Source organism: Xenopus laevis, chromosome 5L, assembly GCF_017654675.1.
Source record: "Xenopus laevis strain J_2021 chromosome 5L, Xenopus_laevis_v10.1, whole genome shotgun sequence".
In the NCBI taxonomy this organism is placed as follows: domain Eukaryota; kingdom Metazoa; phylum Chordata; class Amphibia; order Anura; family Pipidae; genus Xenopus; species Xenopus laevis.
The window spans coordinates 27298340-27323240 of NC_054379.1; the positions used below are offsets into that span (position 1 = coordinate 27298340).

The 24901-nt window shown below is 38.5% G+C and overlaps 1 protein-coding gene across 2 annotated transcripts in view; it reads left to right on the top strand.

The window, feature by feature from the left end:
• macrod2.S (MACRO domain containing 2 S homeolog) overlaps nucleotides 1-24901 on the top strand; it is a 1492323-nt gene that overhangs the window by 619744 nt on the left and 847678 nt on the right. For both annotated transcript variants that reach the window (XM_018261753.2, NM_001089698.1), the window contains 1 exon segment: nucleotides 20932-21048. In XM_018261753.2, the coding sequence (XP_018117242.1) occupies nucleotides 20932-21048 (117 nt within the window).

The window sequence follows — 24901 nt, forward strand, 5'->3', positions numbered from 1 at the left end:
CCTTTTCAGCACTTCAGGACTTCATTTCGGCTGTGTTCGTGGCTTCGGGTTTTTTCACCGATTCGGGACTTTCAGCTGTTCGGGACTTCGGAAGGAGGCGGCATGGCTTCGGTGATGTCAAGGGGGGCCTGGCTCTTTCTAAAAGTTCAGCACTGCCAGGCCCCCCTTCAGGCCGAGGCCCCGTACACTTGTACCCCCTGTGCCCCCCTGATGGCAGCCCTGTCTGTATGTTTATTCAAAGTTCACGTTCAGAACTACAGTATTATCTGATAGTAGCCCACCTATTCATTGTACATATAATACACATGAACATGCAATGCCTCAAACCTTTATTATTATTCACCCAGTGTTAAACATCCTTACCCTGGCTGTAAAATACAATGAACAATGCTTAACACCTGGATACCAGTTATTTAATACACAGAAATTGCCACCGAAACAGAAAAACAAATGACCATGATGGGATGAATGTCATATTTAATCCCTGCTATTGGCAGCTACTGATTTTCCTTTTAGGAAACCCGTAATCAACAGTGGGACCCAGCTCTGTGAAAGTCTGTGAATGTATTAGTGATGGATGACTATGTTGCAGTAACCCTGCACTGTATCTTCTGAGCCAATATAGAAATTCTATGAAGCTAAGCCCAGTCAGCTGAGATTTTTCAGGATCTGCAATTTATTGAACGCTGCTAACCAGATAAAACAAACCATATTGTTGAAAGATATCTGAGTACTTGTCTGTCCTTGGATTTACTTTGAAGATAACTACATTATGACTCTACGTTGTACCATATGATATCATGTATGTAAATTAGTACGAAAATGTAATTGCCCTTTGAAGCTAATAAATGTCTCTTCCAAACTGCCTTTTCTTACCTTTTCTTAGTATTTTAAACTGTTCCTATACAGAGTATTCTTTGATTCAGAGGTAGCACCAATATTTTCAATAAAATTCCTTTCTCTCGTGATTTTTCTAGGATATGTTTTGGGGAAAAGGGTTTAGGACATCTCTCCTCATTGCACCTTACATTCACCTTTTGCCTTGTACTTACGTCTTCAGTTTAAGGGGTCAAGGAAACAATTGTCCTTGTATTTCTTATGGAATTCATGACTCCAACAGTAGCCAGTTTTGTCTCCAAAAATTACCTTGGACTCACCTACAGTACCAAGGACTGCCACCTGCTTAGAGTAATTATAGATAACTATGGAGGTGCAGTCAATAGATGATGGCTTAGATATGACTCACAAAGGCAGCAAGATCTGCAGCAGAACTTAATGAAAATGGTTCCAGGCTTTGAGTTTCTAGGCCATTCAGCACTCAACAACTGGAATATCTCAGCAGATAGCCTCCAGGTCTCAGTCTCAAGGACTTCCTATAAAACCTCAACCTTGTCTAGAGAAAAACAAAGAATGTGCATATATCTTGATACACTTTGCCAAACGTAAATTCGCTCAGACAACGCTAATTTAATAAAATGCAAAGTTGCGTCCAGGGTGCCGAATGCTTGCGAATTTTCGCAAGAGTTACTACGGTAATAAAAGCGAAGATGCGCTAGCGTTCAATTATGCCTCGCGCAACTAAGTTAGAGGTCTTTGCTCAGGCTAATTTGCATACGGCTGAAATTGTAAAGTTTAATGGACGAATATGTTGCAGCAAATATATTACATTACACAAGTCCATTGAACCTTAATAAAGAAAATAAAGTTGTTATAATGCCCGACACATGAGCTCACTGTATAGTTTATGTTCCATATGTTAGAAATGTATGGGGGAACCTGGTTACCCAAAAATATTTTTGAGGACTTTTGCAGGCTATCACTCTGAAATAAGGAAAAGACGCCAGTGTTTTTTGGGACTAAAAATCGAGGAAGATCTAAGCAATCCAATGCACTTCGCCTGGTCTGAGCTGGTCAAGGCAAGTCTGGCGAAAGAGGTGATGTTCAGTAAAATCCAAATCTTAGTGAATTTGCGGAGTAACATCCATTCGCCAGAGCGAAAATTCGCCTGGCGATAGAAGGTGAATGACCGCTAGTATCTGTCTCTTTCACTAGTGAAGTTAAGCCTACGCCGGTTAGTAAATTGGTGAAGTGCCTTTAGTAAACCTGCCCCTATGGGAGACAGATTTCTGTAATTTGGAGCTTTCTGGATAACGGGTTTCCAGATAATGGGTCCCATACCTGTACATGAAACTGGCCCTACATCATGTTAGATATTATACATGTAATCACTTGCGGAATTTGTTTAGAGAAGTCTTTAATTTGTCTCCCGCAACACAAAAATCACCATCTGCTTGTGCCACTAAAGTTTGACAGGTGAGTCTAGGCAGGGGTGGAAAAACTTTAAAACAATTCAGTCGTTATTGGGTGAAAAGGTACAAGTTTAAGAGGAAGAAGTGTCTAGTCCACTTGTGAGGTATAGAAAGCTCTCACATTCTTTCCCTGGCCAGATGGATTATTCTTCTCGCTAACTAACAGAACCGTGGGAATTCCAATTCCTGGTCACATGCTTGGGCCAATTAAGGCACTTGGGAATGTGTTAGCAAAGTGGGATAAATCTAGAGGAAGATCCTGCATGTCTGCGACATGATACTTCAGTGATTGCAGCGTGGGAGGTAACGAGTGCAGAAAGAGATAATGAGATTTAATGCTGTACTGATTAATTAAACAAAGGAAAGTATGTGGATTATCTCAGTATTCGGCATTTCACCTTTATTATTATCCAGACAGGAAGAAAACACATTCCCACTGTAGCATTTAATTCCACTTGTTTCCTGCATCCCCTGAAATGCTGCTTTGTGTCTAAACAGCTGACATCAGCCCCTGTAAAGAGAAATAGATGGGAGAAAAGGGCAAAAAGCGGAGCAGATTCCTATCATCATATTGTTAACCTTGTGTGCAATTTATATACTGTACCTGAGCTCAGATTAATAAGACAATATTATTTTATTCATTTTCTATGGGGAGGATATCAGTTACCCACTTTATGAAAACTGCAATATCTTCCTTGACACAGCGTTATAACGTTTAGAAGCCAACCTCATGTGATGCTCTTGACATATGTGTATGGATACCATCAGAGAAGCTCCTTTCTGCTGACGTTACAGAACTTAAGCTTTCAAGCGTTAGAAAGTCCTCCATGAAACCTATACACCAGTCACCACTAATAATGTCATTTGTCAAGGGAACAAGTATTAATTGCCATAGGGAAAACAGTGTGATTCTTTAGTGAAAAGATTTCATGGAGCACCGAGGTTTGGAGACGGAAGATAAGAAAACTGTAAAGTTTTTGTACTTTTTACTGATTCACCTGTACATTTACTTAAAGGGGACCCGTCACCCAAAAAAAAAAAAGATTACAAATTCTATTTTATCATGGTAGTCAAGCTAAATGAACTTTAATTACACTGTATAAATTATTTGAATCTTGGGAAATCATAATTATAACAAGCAGGCAGGAGACATTTTGTGGACACTGTTATTAAGACAAGCCTTGCATCATCTCAGAATCTTGTTTGTGCACCAGAATGGGGGACCCTATGTCCATCCCCATGCTCTGGCTACACATTTATACTGTTAAGAGAACAGGGGAGAGCATTGACATCTAGTAAGTGCTGAATGGAAAGTGAAAGTAATTGCTTACCTAAGGCATAGAGGCGGGTGTGGATCCAGAAAGCTCGGACTCCTGTGATTTTCCATAATTTGGATTCCCATACCTTAGGTTTGTTGAAAAAATCATTTGAATATTAAATAAACCCAATAAGATTGTTCAGCCTCCAATAATGATTAATTATACAGGTATGTGCTGTTATTCAGAATGCTTGGGACCTGGGGTTTTTCCGGATAATGGATCTTTCCATAATTTGGATCTTCATATCTTAACTCCACTAGAAAATCATGTAAACATTAAATAAACCCAATAGGCTGGTTTTGCTTCCAATAACGATTAATTATATCTTAGTGTAGGGACCCTGAGATTTGGGTAAAACAACTCAGGCAGTTCCCCTTTAGTATTTGGACACCTAAGGGTCCTTTAGTTAACTCAGGCAGCTATGTCCCTTGCTGGGTCCACATTAGTTCACAGAGTTTGTCCTCTAGGTGACACTATGTGATAATATAAAGGGGTTTAGCACCATGTGTTCTGGGTCTGTCTTGGGACTTTGCCTTACTGAGAGGTACTACAGGTCCAGGTCTGCCGGTGAAGTTAGTTAAGTGTGAGTTAGTGATAGTAAATACGGTAATAGTCACTCTAGGAGTAAGAGTCAGCACAGGGTAGTTAGTGAGCAGATGTGGCTCCAACGAGGATAAATAGTGGGGTTAGGACCCCGTGGTATCTGAACCACTAGAGCAGGGACTACAGTGGGTGAGTTGAGGACCAGATAGGGTGCCAAGACCCAGGACCCCAGGCTGAATACAGTGGGTGAGGACCATATAAGGTACCAAGATACAAGACCCCAGGCTGAGAAACCCAAGCCTTAGTGTTCATCCGGAGGGATAGTGCCTAGTGAGAGTGGAAACTATCTCCTAAGTCTCTTTTTGCTATTACTTTGATATATTGGATATTAGCTCACCTGGAGCACCTTGTACCCCCTGGAGGGAATATTGCTGTTTGAAGCTATTCTATGATTGCTGTGAACATCAAAGTGCTTTTGAACTACTACCTTTCCACTGTTCTCTGTAAATAAACAAGTTATAGTTTACTGCAAAGAAACTGTCTGGCTGAATATCATGCTGCATTGATCTACACTAGGTACAGGGAGTTGCAGGGAGTTGCACGGATACACTGGGGGTCTTGGGCACACTACTTAGCCTGGTCACACACAGCCTTAATACACAGCAAAAGTACACCCAAGGGTGTGCTACGTTAGTTTGGAGTAATAACAAGGTAGTGTTTTATTATTACAGATCAAAAGGAAATTATTTTTAAAATTTTGGATTATTTGGATAAAATGGAGACTTTTGGAGCTTTCGGGATAATGGTTTTCTGGGTAACAGATCCCATACCTGTGTCTTTAGTTGGGATCAAGTGCAAGGCACTGTCTTATTATTGCTGAGAAAAAGGAAATATGTTTTGAAATTTTGAATTATTTGGTGCGATACAATTAGTGGGAGATGGCTCTCTGGATAATGGGATTCCGGATAACCAGTCCCATACCTGTACTTAGTTGGACTAACATGGAACTCTCTAAACACTATGATCAGTAGGACTTTCAGAACTGACCAGTGATTGATTTCATTGTTTCTGGGTCCCACACAGTAGCAACAGGTCAGTTTTATTAAGCACCCCTGAATCTGCTGTGCCGATTGCTACTTGTGTGGCCGGCTTTAGTGTTCCTTATGGATTCTTCTTTTTTTTTTTATTCTTCATAATTCATTCTTACATTTCCAAATCCTATGTCTGCGTCGTTGTGTGTGCCACATACATAATAAAGGTCAGTATTTATTATGGGGCCTAAACTCTTTATTTCATTATAGTTTGCTTTGCCGTTTTACTATATTCTGTATGGTTCAGTGGAGCATATTTTCTAACGAGACAGTGGGCCCCAGATGAAAGAAATCCAAGAGATAAAAAGCAATTTCTTCTGCATTTTCTTTGAAACGGGCTCTAAAGGATTTATTTAATATACCGTGGTCCGTCTGGCCAGAGGCAATCTATTTACGCACGTCCCGTTTGTGGGGCAATGCAATTACACACATGTATATATTGTTTGAGCCGAGTGATAATTGCCCTCTTTCTCTGCCAAGATCGGGGGGCCCCCCTCTTGTTTGTAAAATGGAAAGTCGATCTGTAAACACAGTTGAAAAAGAACACCAGTTCTGCGGCCGGAGCCTGTCATCCTTTCAATCAGGCTTTGGAGATTTCCAGACGTGAAGGCCTGAGCGCTGCTAAGTCTTGTTAACATATTTAGTGGAAGAGCTAATCTGCTGTTTTAGTCTGCGTCCGAGCACATGTCTGCCAGTTGACATCTGCTGATATAGCTTTGACTGGAGGGCTTTCTCCACTATAAAGCCACTTATTTTTTTTTCTATTTTCCTCATTCGTTGTCACTTGAAAAAAAACCCCTCTCAGAATTTAGCTTTAGAGAAGATGGTATTAAACAACTAAAAAGGCCTTATAAATGCCAATAGATAGCGGCATTAACCTGAAAGAAAGGTAAATCTTAGAATCCGGCTCAAATCCCATAAATCTCCTTATTTTGTTTTTGACACACTCCGTACATATCAATAGGCCTCTGAGTGCCACAAAATCATTTCCTTCTTTCCTCCCTGTTACTTAGCTAAATAAATACTCTAAGTACAAAAGACCTCAGCATGTCACAGAAACATGACAAAATTGTAGAAAATGAACAGTTACGGGTCACCGGCTGTTTGTCAAGTCTGGTCTTGGAACACTAGAAAGCTTTACTGATTTGCTTTATCGTAATCACAAGGTTGCACGGCTGAAGTATGGGCACGAGAGGCTGCCACGGGTATATATGGATTTCTTTTTCTGTTTTCATAGTTTTGTGTCAGGGACGAGGGCGCACGGGTGAAGAGTTTCAGAAATGTTGTTTAACGCATTAAAAAAGACAAGTTAATTGGGAAGAAAATATACCGCGGCCCACAAATAATACATTATTCTCGATTCTCTCCCGGAAATGACATTTTGACACTTTTTCATATTTCCATCTTTGCAATTAGGCAGCGTTTTGTAGTGGAAATACAGTTATAAAATGCCTTACCAAAAAGTCAACGAAAAAGGGGATTCAGAGGGTAATGTCACACAAGAGAAGTCAAAGGTGCAGGGGATATTTTCTACACAGGTATGGGACCTATCTAGAATGCTCAGGACCTGGGGGTTTCGGATAACAGATCCATCCATGATTCCGATTTTCATACCTTAAAGGTGACCCGTCACCCGACAAAAATGATTCAAAATCCTATTTTATCACATAAGTCCATCGAAATGAACTTTAATTACACTGTATAAATTATTTGAATCTTGTTTCCTTCAGTCTGGGAATTCATAATTATAGCAAGCAGGCAGGAGCCATTTTGTGGACACTGTTATTAAGACAGGTCTTGTATCATCTCAGAATCTTGTTTGTGCACCAGAATGGGGGACCTGATGTCCATCCCCATGCCCTGGCTACACAATTAAATGGTGAAGAGAAAGGGGGAATGTGGGGAGAGCAGTGAAATCTAGGAAGTGCTGAATGGAAAGTGAAAGTAATTGTCTGCCCCGCCTCTATGCCTAAGGCATAGAAGAGGGGCGTACAATATTTGATTGACAGCTTAGGATTTTAAATGAGCTTACAACAGCTATGAATGCTCTAATAAAAAATAAAAATTGGATTTCATGTTTAATTTGGGACTTTTATTATACAGCTTTTTATGTCTGGGTGACAGGTACACTTTAAGTCTACTAAAAATATTTAAACATTAAATAAACCTAATAGGCTGGTTCTGCTTCCAATAAGGATTAATTATATCTTAGTTTGGATCAAGTCCAAGGTACTGTTTTATTATTACAAAGAAAAAGGAAATCATTTTTAAAAAATTTGGATTATTTGGATAAAAATCGAGTCTATGGGAGCTTTCTGGTAATGGGTTTCCGAATAATGGATCTTGTACTTTTTTTCTTTTTTTTTTAAATTTTGTTGTTAGCACTTGCAGTACAACTAGAAATGGAACGTTATTTCCAGCGATGGTGAATTTCTCCCAAATTTCACGGTGAAAAATAAGTGAAACTCGAAAATTGACACCCACTGCAATTTTGATGGCGTGTTAAAGTCAACGGACGTCCGAATAGTGTTCACTCACTGCGATTTTTATGCAAGCAACTTTTCGGACATGTGCCCAAATTTTTTTTTAATTTGCTGGTGAATTTTCGCAGGAGTTTCAGCGGCGATGCGCGGAAATTTGCTACGAATTTGCGTCAGGCGAATTTAATCGCCCATCACTAGTTATTTCCTACAATACTTCCTCTCTATTGGAATCTCCATTCTCCCTGATACCACTGACATATTGTGCAGCTACACTGTTCCAGTTTTCCTTTGAGAAATTCAGCAGGGGGAGCCTTTGTGGTATAGATGTCACATGAGCCATCATTGTAATAATAATTCTCGATTGTAAAGTTGCTTAGATGAACCATAAGACCCATTGATAAAAATCATTATCATCATCATTTATTTATATAGTCGAGGATTAACCTGCAGAGAGAACCCCTGTTGGATCGCATAGTGTGAACATCCCATGTGCCCTTGTATTAGCATAAAAGAGATGCAATCTGCATAATGAACTCCTACCACTGAGTTCACACTGACTGGATCAGGCATAATAAATAAGGAATTTATGTTTGTTTGCCCTTGCAAAAAAGGCATTTTTCCATGATGAGGTTATAATGCCTTAGGACAGGACTGTCCACTGTCCATCTGAAGTCCCACAGGCAACGTATGGTCAAGTATATAAGAAAGTCTCTCCAAGGCACATCAAGATCTCTATCCATTGGCAGCTAGAGCATTGGGGGAGCTTTCCTCCAGCCTAGTTTTTAAGCTCCTCAACATCTTGTATTGGGTCTTGTTGGTGATCCAGCACAGGTCTGGTCATGTTTACATTGTTCTAAAAACAGTACCATTTTGGATGCCTATATGTTTATTTCAGCTAGCTTCTGGAAAGTATGGAAATACAAGTATGGCATCCATTATCCGGAAACCCTTATCCAGAAAGTTCCAAGTTACAGGGCTGTCTCCCACAGACTCCATTTTAATCAAATAATTTGAATTTTTTGAAAATGATTTCCCTTTTCTCTGTAATAATAAAACAGTACCTTGTACTTGATCCTAACTAAGTATAATTAATCTCTATTGGAGGCAAAATAAGCCTTTTGAGTTTAATTAATGTTTCATTGTTTTTTTAGTAGAGATGGAGATACAAATTATAGACAGACCCCTCTCTGGGCATTCTGGATGACAGTGTCCATACCCTTAATTGCTTATAGTTCGGGAATATTTTTTCAGTAAGAAGGAATATTAATGTGCTATCCAAGTGCTTCTCACTTTTTACCTTCCCGAAGTATTCATCTCCTTGGTCAATTCTCATGCTTTACTGAAGTACAAGGTGACATTGGAGTGGCTGAAGAATAAAAAGGTAAATATCCCGAAGTGACTTATTCAGAACTCTGATCTCCATCCATCTTAAAAAAATGTGGACTAAAATAATGGCACATTGTCTAAAAGTCAAAGAACTGGTTAAGGGCATAAACAATTTTGCAAAACACTGTAAATAAGATAATTAGCAATTACCTAGCTATCCACCAGAAGTGTTTTTTCTTTATACTGGTCATTCTGTCTGCAAATTGCCTTCAGTTATGATATGTTTAAGTAATTTGGTGGGCCCCTCATAATCACATAGAATTGAGTTTCCAGGTTTCAAAAAATGGTGACCCCAGAAATCCTATATCTGCCAGTTTGCATGCTGGTGGGAGTTGAAGGGAGCAGTGTTTGGAAGGGTGTTTGTCCTATTCAGGAACGGAGGTTTTTCTTGGTTACGGAAATGTTCTGTACTGTGCAAAAGAGCTGGTATCAAGTGAGGTGAGACAGCAGAGAATGGCAATGTAAATATGTTACACCATTTAACTCAGCAAAGCTATGGCTTACTCTATACTCTGGTAATTATGAAAGAGCTCCCAGAAGAAGGAAGACCCTTGCACATCCAGCAGTGCAATGTTCTTAGCAATCCAAGCCCCTGTCTGGTTTTCACATTCCCGAGGGTGTCGTGTCTTAGATGTTCACTTGCTGCCTGTCTCATTTATTCAATGGAGCATCTTTGTCTGGTGACGACGCGTTTCTTTCAGAGCTGTCCCTGCCATCTCATTTCGTTCTTGGTTCCACAGGGGGATGTAGCTGTCCTTTTGCTGGTATTGAATCATGAGGGCTTCTGTTTTCATTTATCTTTGGGTGAAATTATCTGTCATTATCTGTTTGGTTATTCTTTCTTCCCTACAAAAGTTTGGAAGGCAGAGAGGCCTTACCTGAACAGCATACAGTATAAGCATTCTTGTCCTACTACTACTAAAGTTTTTGTTCCTATTCATTTTCAGTAATTTATTATTTAAAAAATAATTATAATAGGTATGAGATCCGTTTTCTGTAAACCCGTTATCCAGAAAGTTCTGAATTATAGAAAGGCTGACTCCAATAGACTCCATCTTACCCAAACAATTCAAATTTTTAAAAATGATTTCCTTTTTCTCTGTAATAATAAAACAGTATGTTGTACTTGATCCCAACTAAGATATAATTAATCCTTACTGGATGCAAAACCAGCCTATTGGAGTTATTTAATGTTTACATGATTTAAGGTATGAAGATTGAAATTACAGAAAGATCCGGAGCATTCTGGGCAACAGGTCCCTGTCATGATCGGCACCCTAAATCCAGAACCAGTGCTAAGCACCCTGTTCACAGCTCTTGCTTCGGCCTATAACAGCCGCCTTTCACCTTGGGAGGAGCCCTCGGCTAGTCTGATGCCACCAGATCTTATTAAGAGAGGTGCCAAGCTAATAGTTCTGGACGAGCAAAGGGGCACGAACGTAAGGCAACGTCTTTTGGGCAGAAGGTCACAGTACAAAGCGTAGATGGAAAGTGTAGTCGAATCAGGCGGGGTCGGTGCAGGCAGAATACAAGCAGATTGTCACAAACAGGCAGGGGTCACAACAGGTAATCAGATATCAGAAAACAGAAGCTTTAAACAGCACAGAGGCACCAGGAACTCACTAGGAGGAAACCTAGGAGGACCATTATAACGGGCAAAGTTCTACAGCCCAAATGCGCCTTTTATCAGATTTGAATTTCGCACCGTTGCGCGACAATGCAATCATGCCAGCGTGATTGCGCACAAAAAGCCCGGAAGTGCGCGTCGTGCTCCCCTAAGGCGGTGTATCGAAGTACGCCAAGGAGGAAGCACCACATGGCGGGCGTCCCCACTGGCCCACTGGACCACCAGGGTGAGTGCCCCTTACAGTCGCAAACAAGGGAAAGTTGTGCTCTCCACTCATTTTTAAAACCATTAGGCGGGGGTGCAATGAGGCTGTGACCACAAAGTACATATAGTCAAATACAAGAGTCCTCTGCACTCAACCCATTATCAATATATTTAAGACATAGACATTTTGTGCATACTGCTACTAAAATATGCCTTTCCCTATATGGACAAACAATCCCTGTTTTGTTTAAAGGGTAAGGCATTTTTCAGTAGCAGTATGCACAAAATGTCTGTCTTAAATATATTGATAATGGGTTGAGTGCAGAGGACTCTTGTATTGCTCCTTACAGTTCCATAACTCTAGTTGCCTTATTTCTCATGTGTTCAGACTGACCAGTTTTTGTCAAGGGAAAAGAACATCAAAGGCATTTTCACATGATTATTCAATTTCAATGTTTTACTCATGACAAGATCTCACTTACAGCCATGAAGTGGTATTTCTGGCCACTTTTTTTGCCCACGGGGTGTGTAATTTCCCAGTTCTTTCTCACCAACAAATCCAAGATTTCCAGGTCACCTTCTGTTAGTCTGCCATTTTTAATGATTACATCTTTAGTAGTGTTGGGCGAATTTATTAGCCAGGTGCAAATTCGCTGAGAATTTCCACGTTTTGCCACCGGTGAATAATTATACGAATTTGCAGCGAAAATGTGTCGGCGCCAAATAAACCCATGCCATTGACTTTAATGCGCTTTATAATTGTCGCTAGCGTCGGAAATGTCGTCTGCGTCAAAATTAGCGTTTCACAAATTTTTCGGTACAATTTTTATGGGAATTTTTCGGGACAAATTCGCCCATCACTAATATTTAGTCTTGCCTTTGCAGCTATTGTCTCCATGGCAGGCTGGCAAAAGGAATCGTCTCTCTCAGACCTCCTATATGTCTTTAATCTCACTACAAGAAGTTACAAAAGTAGAGTGTTTTACAGCCAAACGGGCATAATATTGTGTCACTGAGGGCATCTCCACTTGAACAGGGCAGTCAATGGAACTTCCAAGAGCAGGGACCACCACCAAAGTTTTCTTATAATGCTATGTATTGAGATATACCCCATACATCTTGGCTGGTAAATACTAGCAACACCATTCCGCAGGAAAGTTTGAGGGTTTAGTGACCCTTTAACGCAGTTAATTAGTAGAGGTATTGAGATGAAAAGCTTATTTTAGAAGAAGCTGGATGAAACTGAACAGCTCTAATTGGAAGTACATAAAAAAATGAAAGAGAAATATTTAAAAAGAAAATCTTTGGAGTGATAATACCATTTTCACTATTTAACCTACATATCTTGAAATATATATAAAATTGCAGTGAACATGTTTAATGTATCCATACATTCTTCCAGTTTGCCCCATTAATACTTTTCAGAGCAGTTTCATTTTGAATTGGGGTTTATTGGTACTAACATACCAGTTGCCTTCTCATGTATTGATTTTTAGAAAATATAATAACTTATTTTGTGGGTTTTTTTTTTTTTTACAAATTATGCCCTTATAAAACGCATTTTCTGTAGCAGAAACTTTGGGACAGATTTACCAAGAGTCGAATAGTAAATCTAAATCCAAATTTGCGAGTGTCAAAATTCACACATTCAAATTTTAATCCCCCTATTCAAATGTAAATTAGAATGTGAGATTTATCACCCCTCGACCATGGAAATAGTCCAAATTCACATATTCGCCACCGAAAAACCTTCTGAGTTCATGTACAAGTCAATGGCAGAAATTCGTTGAGCCATTTGGAAATATTCCTGACATACGAGTTTTATTTTCAGAGATAAACTCGATTTGGACGATCAAATACAAATCGAATTTTCGGCTCAGAATCATTCGATTGAATATTAGGCATTCAATTTTTTTCTTAAATAACCTCCCAGTCGAGTTGTGAGTATATTTGAATTTAAAGAAATTCACATGAATTCGAAATTTGACCTTTGATAAATGAGCCTCTGATGTTCATCACGTTTCCTTACAGCGCCACGGGTATATCTATGTTTTCAGTAGACAAGACAAAGTGCAAAGACCAACAACCAGAGCTACACATTCAAAACTGGACCAGTATGGCCAGTTCTAAAAAAAAAACAATAGAAGATGTCCCAAATACTGACGCTGAAGTAAATGTAAAAGTCTTCCAGAATACACAGTAAAAGAAAACATTCATTTTAAAGGAGCCAGAGTGCCTGCGATGAGAACATTGGGCTTATGTTTTCAATGCAAGTCGTAAAAATGTCCAGCACCCAATAGGCTCAATATTTTACCGTACATTGAAACATTTTATGGCAATAAACTGGTATCCTCATAAGGGAAATAACAAGAATGAATGTCATATTTTGAGTACAATTTTTGTGTTTTTCCAGATTTCAAAGCAGTTAGTGGTCCTTTGCAGGCTAGGCAATGTTGCGTTGGCATCAAGGGGAATTCTGTTGGTGAATCAGTTCCTTATAAGGCAACCATTAGCGATGGGCGAATTTAGCGTGTTTCAGGAAACGGCGAAAAATTTGCGAAACGCCATCTCATTTTTTACGTTGGCGTCCGTTTTTATGACGCCGGCGCCTGTTTTATTTGATGCTTGCGCAAATTCGCTGGTGAAAATGCGCCGGCGTCAAATTTTTTTTGACGCAGACGAGTTTTCATGGCAGTTTCGCAAACGTATTCGTCGGCGGAGAATTCGCGCCTGGCAAATAAATTCGCCCATCACTAGCAACCATAATGGAACTGATATATATTATAATGGAATGGCAACAAATAACATATTTTGACTATTTGTTTTTTCAATCTTTCAAAGCTCATCATGCAGTCTTGCCATTTTGAATTGGTATCTATATGTATCAAACCTTATAAGGCAGATGTATTACTTTGCAAACATGAAACTCTGTTATTACAGGGAGTGTTTATAAAAGGGGACCTGTCACCCAAACATAAAAAGCTGTATAATAGAAGTCCTTTTCAAATTAAACATGATATCCAAATTATTTTTTCATTAAAGCATAGCTGTTGTAAACTCATTTAAAAATCTCAGCTGTCAATCAAATATTGCCTGCCCCACCTCTATGCCTTAGGCATAGAGGCGGGGCCAGCAATTACTTTCACTTTTCATTCAGCACTTTCTAGATGTCACTGCTCTCCCCACATTCCCCTGTTCACTTCACCATTTAATTGTGTAACCAGGGCACGGGGATGGACATCAGGTCCCCCATTCTGGTGCACAAACAAGATTCTGAGCTGATACAAGACATGTCTTAATAACAGTGTCCACAAAGTGGATCCTGCATGATGCAGCTGAACCAGACCAGTCCCATTCTGGATTTTATAAGATGCCATTTTTTCCAGAATCCTCTGCCTCCATAATCCATAGTTGGCTTTTCCTTACACCGGGAGGCCCATATATCAACATTCTCATTTTAGTGGTTTTAGAGGTTCACCTATTTTCTCTAAAACCATGAAATGCCATGTCATTTATTAAAAGATCTCAATATAAAAAGTATGAATAAAAAATAAAAAAAAAACCCGGAATGATGCGCTAAGAAATATGAAAACTTCTAAGAAAATTACTAGCAAAAAAAACCTCCAAGGGGCCAATTTTCCAAAATTCATGAAACACTCTAATACAAAACTTTTCCAAGTAAAAGCAGTCAAGGGCTTATAGAAGTCAATGGGAGCTGCCCTGATCCTATTGGACCTTTTTTTTTTTAACCATTCCGATATTTTTCAGATCACTCTGCACTTTTTTCATTCATACTTTTTATGTTTGTTTTAATAACTTCCATGGCATTCGTGGTTTTAGAGAAATAGAGACTGAAATTCAGCCTTTAAAAAATGGGCCTCCAATTGTCCGAATGGCTTAGAAAAAGGTCCAATAGGATCGGCGTAGCTCCCACTGAATTATTTAGGACCTCGACTCCTTTCCTTTGCTTAAGTTTTTTATTGAGTTTATGGAGGATTTGTACACTTCAGAAATGTTTTTAAGAGTTTTAAAGAGATATTAAAAAACATGAATTTTTAAAGGAGAAGTAAAGGCTTCTTCCACTTTGGGGATGCCAAATGTTAGGTCCATAGAAGCCGGAAGAGGATCGCTCCGTGGTGCGCACTGCTATAACCCCGGGCCAGTGCAGTTTTCTGCTGATAGGAGCACCGCCCTGGGGTTTCAGGTAAGTAAATACAATCACTTGGGAGCACCCCCAAGTGGAAGAAGACTTTCCTTCTCCTGTAAGTAAAAAAATTCAATGTCTGAAAAAGTAATTTTTGTGTACTTTGACTAGGGAAATTCGATTTGAATTTGAAAAAAAATAGAAAATTAGAATATCGAAATTTACTGTCTCTTTAAAAATTCGACTTCGACCATTCGCCATCTAAAACCTGCTGAATTGCTGTTTTAGCCTATGGGGGACCTCCTAGAACCTATTAGGAGTCAATTGGTGGACTTTGAAAAATCAAAGTTCTTTTTGTAATCAAATTCGATCGAATGCGTTATTTGTATGGTTTGAATTCGGCCGAATATGGACCTATTCGATCGAAAATGGAGCTTTTCGCCCAAAAATAACTTTGACTTAATTTCGGTTGGTCTTTTTGCATTCGAACTTCGAAGTTTTTTCAATTTGAAATTCGACCCTTGATTAATATGCCCCTGAGTGTTAGTAAATAGGCCCCTTGTTTTCTGTAAGTGGGGTTAACCCTTATAAAATGAATAAAGCCAACAGTTTATACAAAACTCCATTCAGCTCTTGATTTTATTAATGACTGTGTAGCATGCCCTAAACCAACAACATCATCACAAGAACCACAATTGTGTTTAAAACCTTGTGAAGATGTTTACTCTCGAACACAGACTGTTTCCAAAGGGATAAGAGGTGAATGTTGAGGTGCTATTTTTATATTGAAGCCTGTGCATTGTTTGGGGAGCGCAGAGTTTAAAGATCACAGGCAAATGTCAGCATTCAACTGTGACAACAGAGCTTTTCCACCTCCAGTAGTCCGGTTAGCAGCTACAAGATGCCTGGAGCGCTGTCTGCACAAATATCAATGCAGCCTTGGCAATTAGGTTAGGAATCCATAAGGAATTCGAGTCGGATGTAAGAAATCACCACAAACACCGGATAAAAACACTTTGTGCAAGTTTAGAGCTAACCTTACGCACGGCACAAGGTATTTGTTGTCTTAATGCACTTCGACGTGTTATCCAGCACTTTGGAGCAATAAACAAACCTTGAAAAACATTACGCAGTGCATTAACCTCCTGTCCCTTATATTGGATTGATTATGGATATCGAGCATGTAAAAATGCACTTTATTTGCCACAACTGCATATTACAATATCACTAATACACCTTCATATTTATGGGCAAAATAACGTTCCGTGGGGAAGGGAAATTATCTTTGTCAGGTCGCAGTTCCGGGTCTTGAACCCTTGTTCAGTAGTAACATCCCGAGAATACTCCTGGCTGTAATTAGTACAGGTATAGAATCCCTTATCCGGAAACCTGATATCCAGAAGGCTCCGAATTACGTCTGATGGTATTTTTAACACGTCTCCCATAGACTCCATTTTATCCAAATAATAGAATTTTTAAAAATGATTTCCTTTTTCTCCGTAATAATAAAACAGTAGCTTGTATTTGATCCAAATTTAAGATATAATTAATCCTTATTTGAAGCAAAACCAGCCTATTGGGTTTATTTAATGTTTAAAATAATTTCTAGTACACTTAAGGCATGAAGACCCAAATTACAGAATGATCCATTATCCGGAAAACCCCAGGTCCCGAGCATTCTGGATAACAGGTCCCATACCTGTACAAATATATCGTTAAGTAAACTCTGTGATCCATCCAAAGCCATTGTATTTACATTACAGCTTTGGGAAACCAGTTATCCAGAAAGTTCCAAACTACGGAAAGGCCATCTGCCATGGACTCCATTTTGATTAAATAATTACAATGTTTAAAAATTATTTCCTTTTTCTCTGTAATAATAAAACAGTAACTTGTACTTGATCCCAAATTAGATATAATTAAACCTTATTGGAGGCAAAAAATCCTATTGGGTTTTTTTAACATTTCAATGATTTTTTTTAGCAGACTTAAGCTATGGAGATCCAAATTACAGAAAGATCCCTTAACTGGAAAATGTCTGGTCCAGAGCATTCTGGATAACAGGTCCCATACCTGTATTCTATGCTAAACATTTTATTACCGCTGTGTGGTTTCCATTTTATTAATGGAGATAAGTTGGTACTGGCAGTGGCATCTGTACTGCTTATAAATAAGGATTTATGTATGGCTCTTTGAAAATTAGTTTTTATTAAATAAAAAATCACAGTCTTTCCTCCTGCGTCTGCCTGGCGCTCAGTATGTACAGTAGCGAAGGATTATCGCGAATTAGACCTTTTTTGCTTCGCAGAAAAACTTGCAAATAACCTGCGAAATTCGCGTAATGGCGAAAGAATTTTGGCGAATGTATTCGTCGCCAGTGAAATTCGGAAACTCTCACCTGCCAAATTTATTCGCCCATCACTAGTTACAGTTTAATTTTTTTTCAAAAACACTGATTTGTGGACTGAAAGAGAAATATATAGTACAGCTATGGGATCCGATATCTGGAAACCCGTTATCCAGTATGCTCCCAATTACAACTGACATTGAGTTCATTTTAGTTGAATGATCAAATCTTTTTACATTTTCTTTTTCACTGTAATATTAAAACTGTACCTTGTAATATAATAAATCCTTATTGGTGGCAAAACAATCCTATTGGGTTTATTTCATTATAAATGATTTTTTTAGTATGGTGATCCATATTACAGAAGATCCCTTTTCTGGAAAACCCCAGGTTCCAAAAATTCTGGATGACAGGTCCCTATACCAGTATTTGGAACAGTTGGTGAAACAAGAGGGCAGTAATCAAAGAATAATTGAAAATTTCTCGATTTCCAGCCTCCTCTTTCACCCTCCTTTCGAAAATGCAATTAAAGCACAATTTGTCTTACAAGTCCATAGTGCGTTATGTCAAAAGAGAGAACATTTTAGCATTTTATATCTTAGATCATTTGGACCATAGTATTATTTTCTGTGCATCCCTACAGATCATGTTTGATTTGTGAGTTGGTTGGACCTGTTTAACAAATAAGCTGTGACTCATGGGCTCATTTTCATTGTTTTCAGTTGTAAATGCGGATCTGCTCACTGTATTTTTACTGTATGTACTGTATTTAGTGTATAATATTGACAGTTCTATGTAAAGGTTTAAAGGGGTCGTTCACCTTTAAGTTAACTTTCAGTGTGTTGTAGAATGGCCCATTAGAAGCAACTTTTCAATTGGTCTTTATTATTTATGGTTTAATTATTTGCCTTTTTCGTCTGACTCCAGCTTTCAAATGGGGGTCACTGACCCCATCTAAAAACCAAAGCTCTGTAAAGCTACACGTGTATATTTATTGCTACTTTTGAGTATTTATTGTTCTCTCCAGGCCTCTCCTATTCATATTCCAGTCTCTTATTCAAATCAATGCATGGTTGCTAGGGGAATTCTGACCCTAGCATCCAGATTTATTAAAGCGCAAGTAAAGACAAAAAAATAAAATCCAATTTTTACTTTCTTTAATGAAAAAGAAACCTATCTCCAATATACTTCAATTAAAAAATGTGTACCGTTTTTATAAGAAATGGATGCAGTGCAATTCTCACTTCATTTACTGCTGTGGATAGGAATTGTCAGACGGCCTCTTAATGCACTGCAGGGGAAAAAATCATATTTAAGAACAGCAGGGGGAGCCCTGTCCTTACTTCCCAGCCATGCAGAATTCAAGCAGCTTTGTTTGTTTCCCTGTAGAGCAGTCGGTGACTGTGTAGAGATTTGTATTGGACTTTATTTTTGCCTTTAGATCCCCTTTACTGTTTCCAACTCTAGCTGCAGGGACAAAGATCACAGAGCCAGATTTAAACAGATAAATTGGGATTCTATTTGGAGGATTATTTTGCTGCAGCCACTGGTTCTGCAGAGTTGGAAAAAGTTTGTATTAAACAATACAAAAACTATAAAATCCACATTAGATTACAAAACAACACAGGACGCAGGTCAGACTGCCTATTCTGATTATTAATCAGTCTTGCTTTATCGGCTTCTCGCAGATATTATTTCACTTGTGCTGTTTTGAAAATGTATGATGATCCCTAAGCAGCCCAGACCACACTGAGCATGTGCACAGTCTTGGTCTTGCAAAGATGTTTAACAAAGTTACAAGATGGTGACCCCCCAAGATGGTGAAAGCATAAATCATTTGTTTGATTAGGCTTGTGGTGCAGTAAGTTTATGATTAGTATACAAAATACAGCATTTGTAGCCTTATTCTTTTAGACTTTACGTCCCCTTTAAATGCAAACTGAAGAGCTGCTGAATAAAAAGCTAAATAAATCAAAAACCACACATAATAAAAAATGAAAACCAATAGCAAATAGTCTCAGAATATCACTCTCTACATCATACTAAAAGTTAAGTCAAAAGTAAGCAACCCCTTTAATTTTTTGGAAGAACGAGCTATATGTAGTGTTGTGAATATGGAGAGTTTCAGTAGGAGAAGGCAGTGTATTAAACACATGGGGCACTACTGAAGCAGTCACATGCTTGCACTGAGCTTTGCTGAACTTTACGCACCATAAAGATAATTAATAGTAGCGCCTGATTCCCTGCCGTAGAATCTCAAGAAGCATAGATCATAAGCTGCCAGGGTTCATGTACGAACTGACAATTGCTGGTGATACGGGGTGACATTCCATGGAGGTTCAGGCGGCGTGAGATCATATCACAGACAGATTAGGCCTCAAAAGATGCCATTAGTCACAAACACTAATGCGATTGGACACAGTCCTGGGAATGAAGCATCACAAATACCAGAGAAGATTTAGCTGCCTTTCAGGTTTGATGTGGCTGCATTTTAAAGAAGCAAATGCTTGATTGAATAAAGGGTGTCATAATACCTTTTTTGCTGAATTCATCGGCGCATAAATGAATGGTCTGAAGTTGTCTGGTTGAACTTTTGTATTGTTTTCAGAGGTTTGCATATATTTGCATACATAATACAGGTATGGGATCCGGAAACCTGCATCCAGAAAGCTCAGAATTAAAGGAAGCCCGTCTCCTATAGACTCAATTTTAAGCAAAGAATTCAGATTTTTTTTTAAATGCATAGTAACATAGTGAGTTAGGCTGAAAAAAGACACATATCCATCAAGTTCAACCCTTTAAGTCTGTATATAACCAGCCCAACTGCTAGGCCCTATCACGTTCCCATCAGTCCCTGCCCAAGTGAGCTTACAATCTAAAGTCCCTATCACATTCCCATCAGTCTCAGTGAGCTTACAATCTAAAATCCCTATCACATTCCCATCAGTCCTAGTGAGCATACAATCTCAAGTCCCTATCACTTTCCCATCAATCTCAGTGAGCTTACAATCTAAAATCCCTATCGCATTCTCATCAGTCCCAGTGAGCTTACAATCTAAAGTCCCTATCACATTCCCATCAGTCCTAGTGAGTTTACAATCTTAAATCCCTATCACTTTCCCATCAGTCCCAGTAAGCTTACAATCTAAAGTCCCTATCACTATCCTATCAGTCTTAGTGAGCTCACAATCTAATCTAATGATTTTCTTTTTCTAAGTAATAATAAAAGAGAACCTTGTACTTGATCCCAACTAAGATACTATAATTATTTCAAGCAAAACAATCTGATTCATTTTAATTAAAGATTAAATGATATTTTAGTAGATTTAAGGTATGGAGATCCAAATTATGCAAATATCCCTTATTCGGAAAGCCACAGGACCCGAGCATTCTGGATAACAGGTCCCATATGTGTATTATTGTTTCTTCATCATGCCAAACATGCCACTCATTGATATTATTCCTTGTTTCCCTGCAGTTGATGGCTGTATACACAGAGCTTCAGGGCCTAGTCTGCTTGCTGAATGTCGTGAGTTGGGAGGCTGTGAAACAGGACAAGCAAAAATCACTTGTGGTTATGAATTACCAGCAAAATGTAAGTACAAAGTTTTGTTTTTAATTTTTTTGGAATCTCAGTCAGGTATGTGGATATTTGATAAGAATGCATCTTTGTTCTTAGCATTTGATGTTTATCTGAATTATTTCACTGAAGGTGAAATACCGAAGAACATTGTAATGTTTGGTGTCACAGGAGGAATCACATGTATGTCCCCTTCTAGCCAATGAACCAAGGAATGCACTCTATAAATGGGCCTTGTAACTGAGAGACAACTATATCCTAAAACATGGAGTAAAAATGAAATACCATCCACTTATTATTTATTATACCAACCTAAAGGTACAGCAGTCCCGTGTCAATGGAAATCCTTATCTCCAAGAAGGTTCACTGCAGCTTTCCATGTTTGTTAGGCCTCATACTGTGCACAAACTTAGTGGCTTTAGTTTACTGCTTATTTGCTTCAGATGAGAGTTTGTTGTTGTGGGTATAACAAAATACAGTTCAATATAGATTGTTTTTTCAATTTCAGTACAGTAAATTGGTCTTTAGTTGCCTCCCATGTACATGGGGTGTTAGCATCCCACCCATCCCATCACTACATGTTTAGTATACATTTTAGATAAAGATCGGAGATGTTAATAAACATGCCCCCAAGTCATAATGGCAGCACCTTCCTATCACTTACATTAAAATATGCTCCTTTATGTGTGTAACAAACAATGGAAAGGAACCTGTCTGGATCACTGTGGAACTGACTCGTGTGTAAACTTATTTTAGAATAAACAGGTGAAACTTGGCTCTGCCTGCAAGTTAGCATCATCCCTTGCAGATGGAGCACCTATAAAATAAGAGATCAGAGTATTTATCTATATGGGGCAGGGTATATTAAAAAAATGTAGATATAGCATATATATCTCAATCATTTAAATGAACCTAGCTAGACAGCAATTATAAATGGCTGCATATAAACTTGGTTGGGTATTTTTAAAAACATGAAAGTAGAATAAACTGGCTCCATTTTTTGGCAAAGAAAGGTAATGTGAGCACTCTCTAAAATTTCCTCTCAGTTGTTAAAAAAAAAAAATATGCTTTTTCTCTTTTCTTCATGCAAATTTGGGGATAGTGAATACTTTCATACTCCAAGAGATCAAAGTGATATATTGTGTTTTCAGCTGCTGAGCAAAGGCTGATTGGCAATTACTGTGAAGGCATCTGTCACACTTTAGCTTTCAGTAACAGCTAGCGGAATGCAGCCGTAAGCGCCGGAATGTATGAGCCATTGTAATACGGTCTGATCAAAATTCCTCTGTCTTATAAGAATAGGCATATGGCTAGCAATTTATTTCTTTTAAATGAGAAAAAAAAAACACCTTCTCCAAAAGAAAGTGGGTGCTTGGTGTGTAATTAATACATTGTGACTGTGCACCATAAATAGAAAGTCATTCTCGTTTTATGCTCGATGATCACAGTTGTGTCATTTGGTGTCTGATATTGTTTTATGGTCTGGTTAGCAGTGGATACCAGTCGCTGGTGTTAAACATTACAAATATTTACTGAGGGATGCCAGCAAAGCAGTCATTGTCGGAGACCAAATAGCTCAGTTTTAGTACAAAACAAAAAAGTGAAGTCATCATTCAGCCATGATCTAATTTATTGTGCTTTGTTCTGAATTCTAGAGATTGGGTGGAATATGAAAAGAGCAATTGCTGCTCACAATAGTGTATCTTTATGGCCAAGGGACCTGCCTGAAGATATATTCCAAGCGCTGCTATGTATCTAGCCACTATCTTTATTCTCCACTCCCACCTTCCTGCAATTAGAAAAGCTTTCTCTGCTGGGGTGATATAGCCAATTCTTAATTCTTATTCAATCACGTGCAAGTATTCTGCAGATCTGGAATGACAACAACCCTCATCTTCATCCAGATTTTCTGGGGATGATGAGAGAAGTAGCCCTAGTGAGTCGTACATTTAATATGCCTTATGCAACGGAAGCCCATATTTCCATAGCTACTTCCAAGTGCAACTGTCCAGCTACGATGAGCAATTAAATGAGTTCTTCCATGTTGTTGGCCTTACATGCTGGGCTTTAGAAGTAGGAAGGACGAATCAGGTGAGGGCTATGATTAGAAATCTACTTAACATGGTCATTTTGTACAGAAATTCTGCTTTTCTACATTGGTTGGCATTTTAGATAATCATTAATTCAATTACTGTGTCTTATTATTTTACCATAAAGAGTACAGGATTCATTAACTACTTGTTCATGGAAATTCTGTGCATTCATTGTTCATTAATAATTATAATCCACAGTACTCACTTACTGTATATATATTAATTTTTATAATTTAATATATATGTACATTTCTTCATCTTACAATGAAAATGAAAACATGGTAAGATGATGCCAGCAGCCAAACAGTCAACAAAAAAATTGGAATTATAATAAATCCTTGCTTTTTCTGCCTTCCAACCCACTGGACTATACCTTTATTGAAGAATATGCTAATTATCTACCTGGGTATGTATGTATATATATTTGTTTTAAAAGAACTTCCTGTATATGAAGAGCTGTACATTTAAACAATCTATTAATAGAACAGATGGTAACCAATATAATAACAGAGCAAAAAGAACAATATCCAATACATACTGTTATGTTTGTGATTAAGAGCTACCCAAAATAAACAAGGTACTTATCCCATAGAGCTTACTATCTAAGTGGATTGGTAATTTACAGACACAAATTAGAGGGCAATAAGTGCAGTCATATACAGTGGTTGAGGCCTTGTCTCATAAATAATTAAAACAAATAGTCTCAGTGCTTTTAGCTGTAAGAGGGCAAAAAGGATATGTATTGCGCTGTATTTTTAAATTGTTTTTACAAGATTTGTGTCAAAAATGGAAAAAAAGGGGAATATATTAAATATTTATTGATAAATTCCAAAAGTCAAGAGGAGGTCTTATAAGTAGAGAACCAAGTCAAAAGAAGGTCAATCAAATGGTTAGTTTGGATGGGTACTTAAAATCCTTTCTCAAACTGGAAACATGAAAAGAGTCTTATGAACATTGCATATTCATTGAAATGTATAGAAATGGGGGACACCCAATAGTTAAAAATGTCTCTTTTATTAAATTTTCTAATTATATTGCACTTACAAGAATTCAGTGTTAAAAAGGCATTTAATAAAACACCATTTTACTCCTGACGTGTTTCAGGCTTCATTAGCCTTATAATAGTCCTGCCCTCCGAAATCCAATGGAGATGCAGCCGATCAGACCTGCTCTTAGGTGGCCCCTGTAATCGCTATGTCCTGCCACAACTTCTCGTGGTCCTCCACCATGAGGTGCAAAGGCATGAAGGTCTTTGAAAGTCACAATCGGCAGCCATGATAAAGGTTTTAATAGAAGAGGAACTTCTGGAATTCCCCGGAGACGAAGGTTGTTGCGTCTCCCTCTATTATCGAGGTCATCCAGTCTCCTCTGCATGGTTGAAATAGTTTTCACATAATGGGCATTGGCAGCGGTTAGCGCCTCCACAGTATTTTCCACATGCTCATTCCTAGTTTCGATATCAAGTACACGTGTGTGTAACGAGGTTATCTCATTTTTAATGCCAGTAATCTCTTCCTTCAGTGTGCTTTTAAACTGAACAATCATGTCGGTTAAGTCCGTTTTAGTTGGAAGGGATTTAAAATGCGCCATAGTAATTTGTTCGGAACTTACTGATTCAGAATCCGATTCATCTGCGGGACTTCTGGCACGCCGCGACGCCATCTTGGATCCTTGTTGGCAGTGTTCAGGCTCCGTCGCATTAAAAAACTGCTTCAAAAGACGTTGTGAGTCTTTAGTTTTGAGGCTCCGGCTTTCCTCACCACCATAGTCCTTAG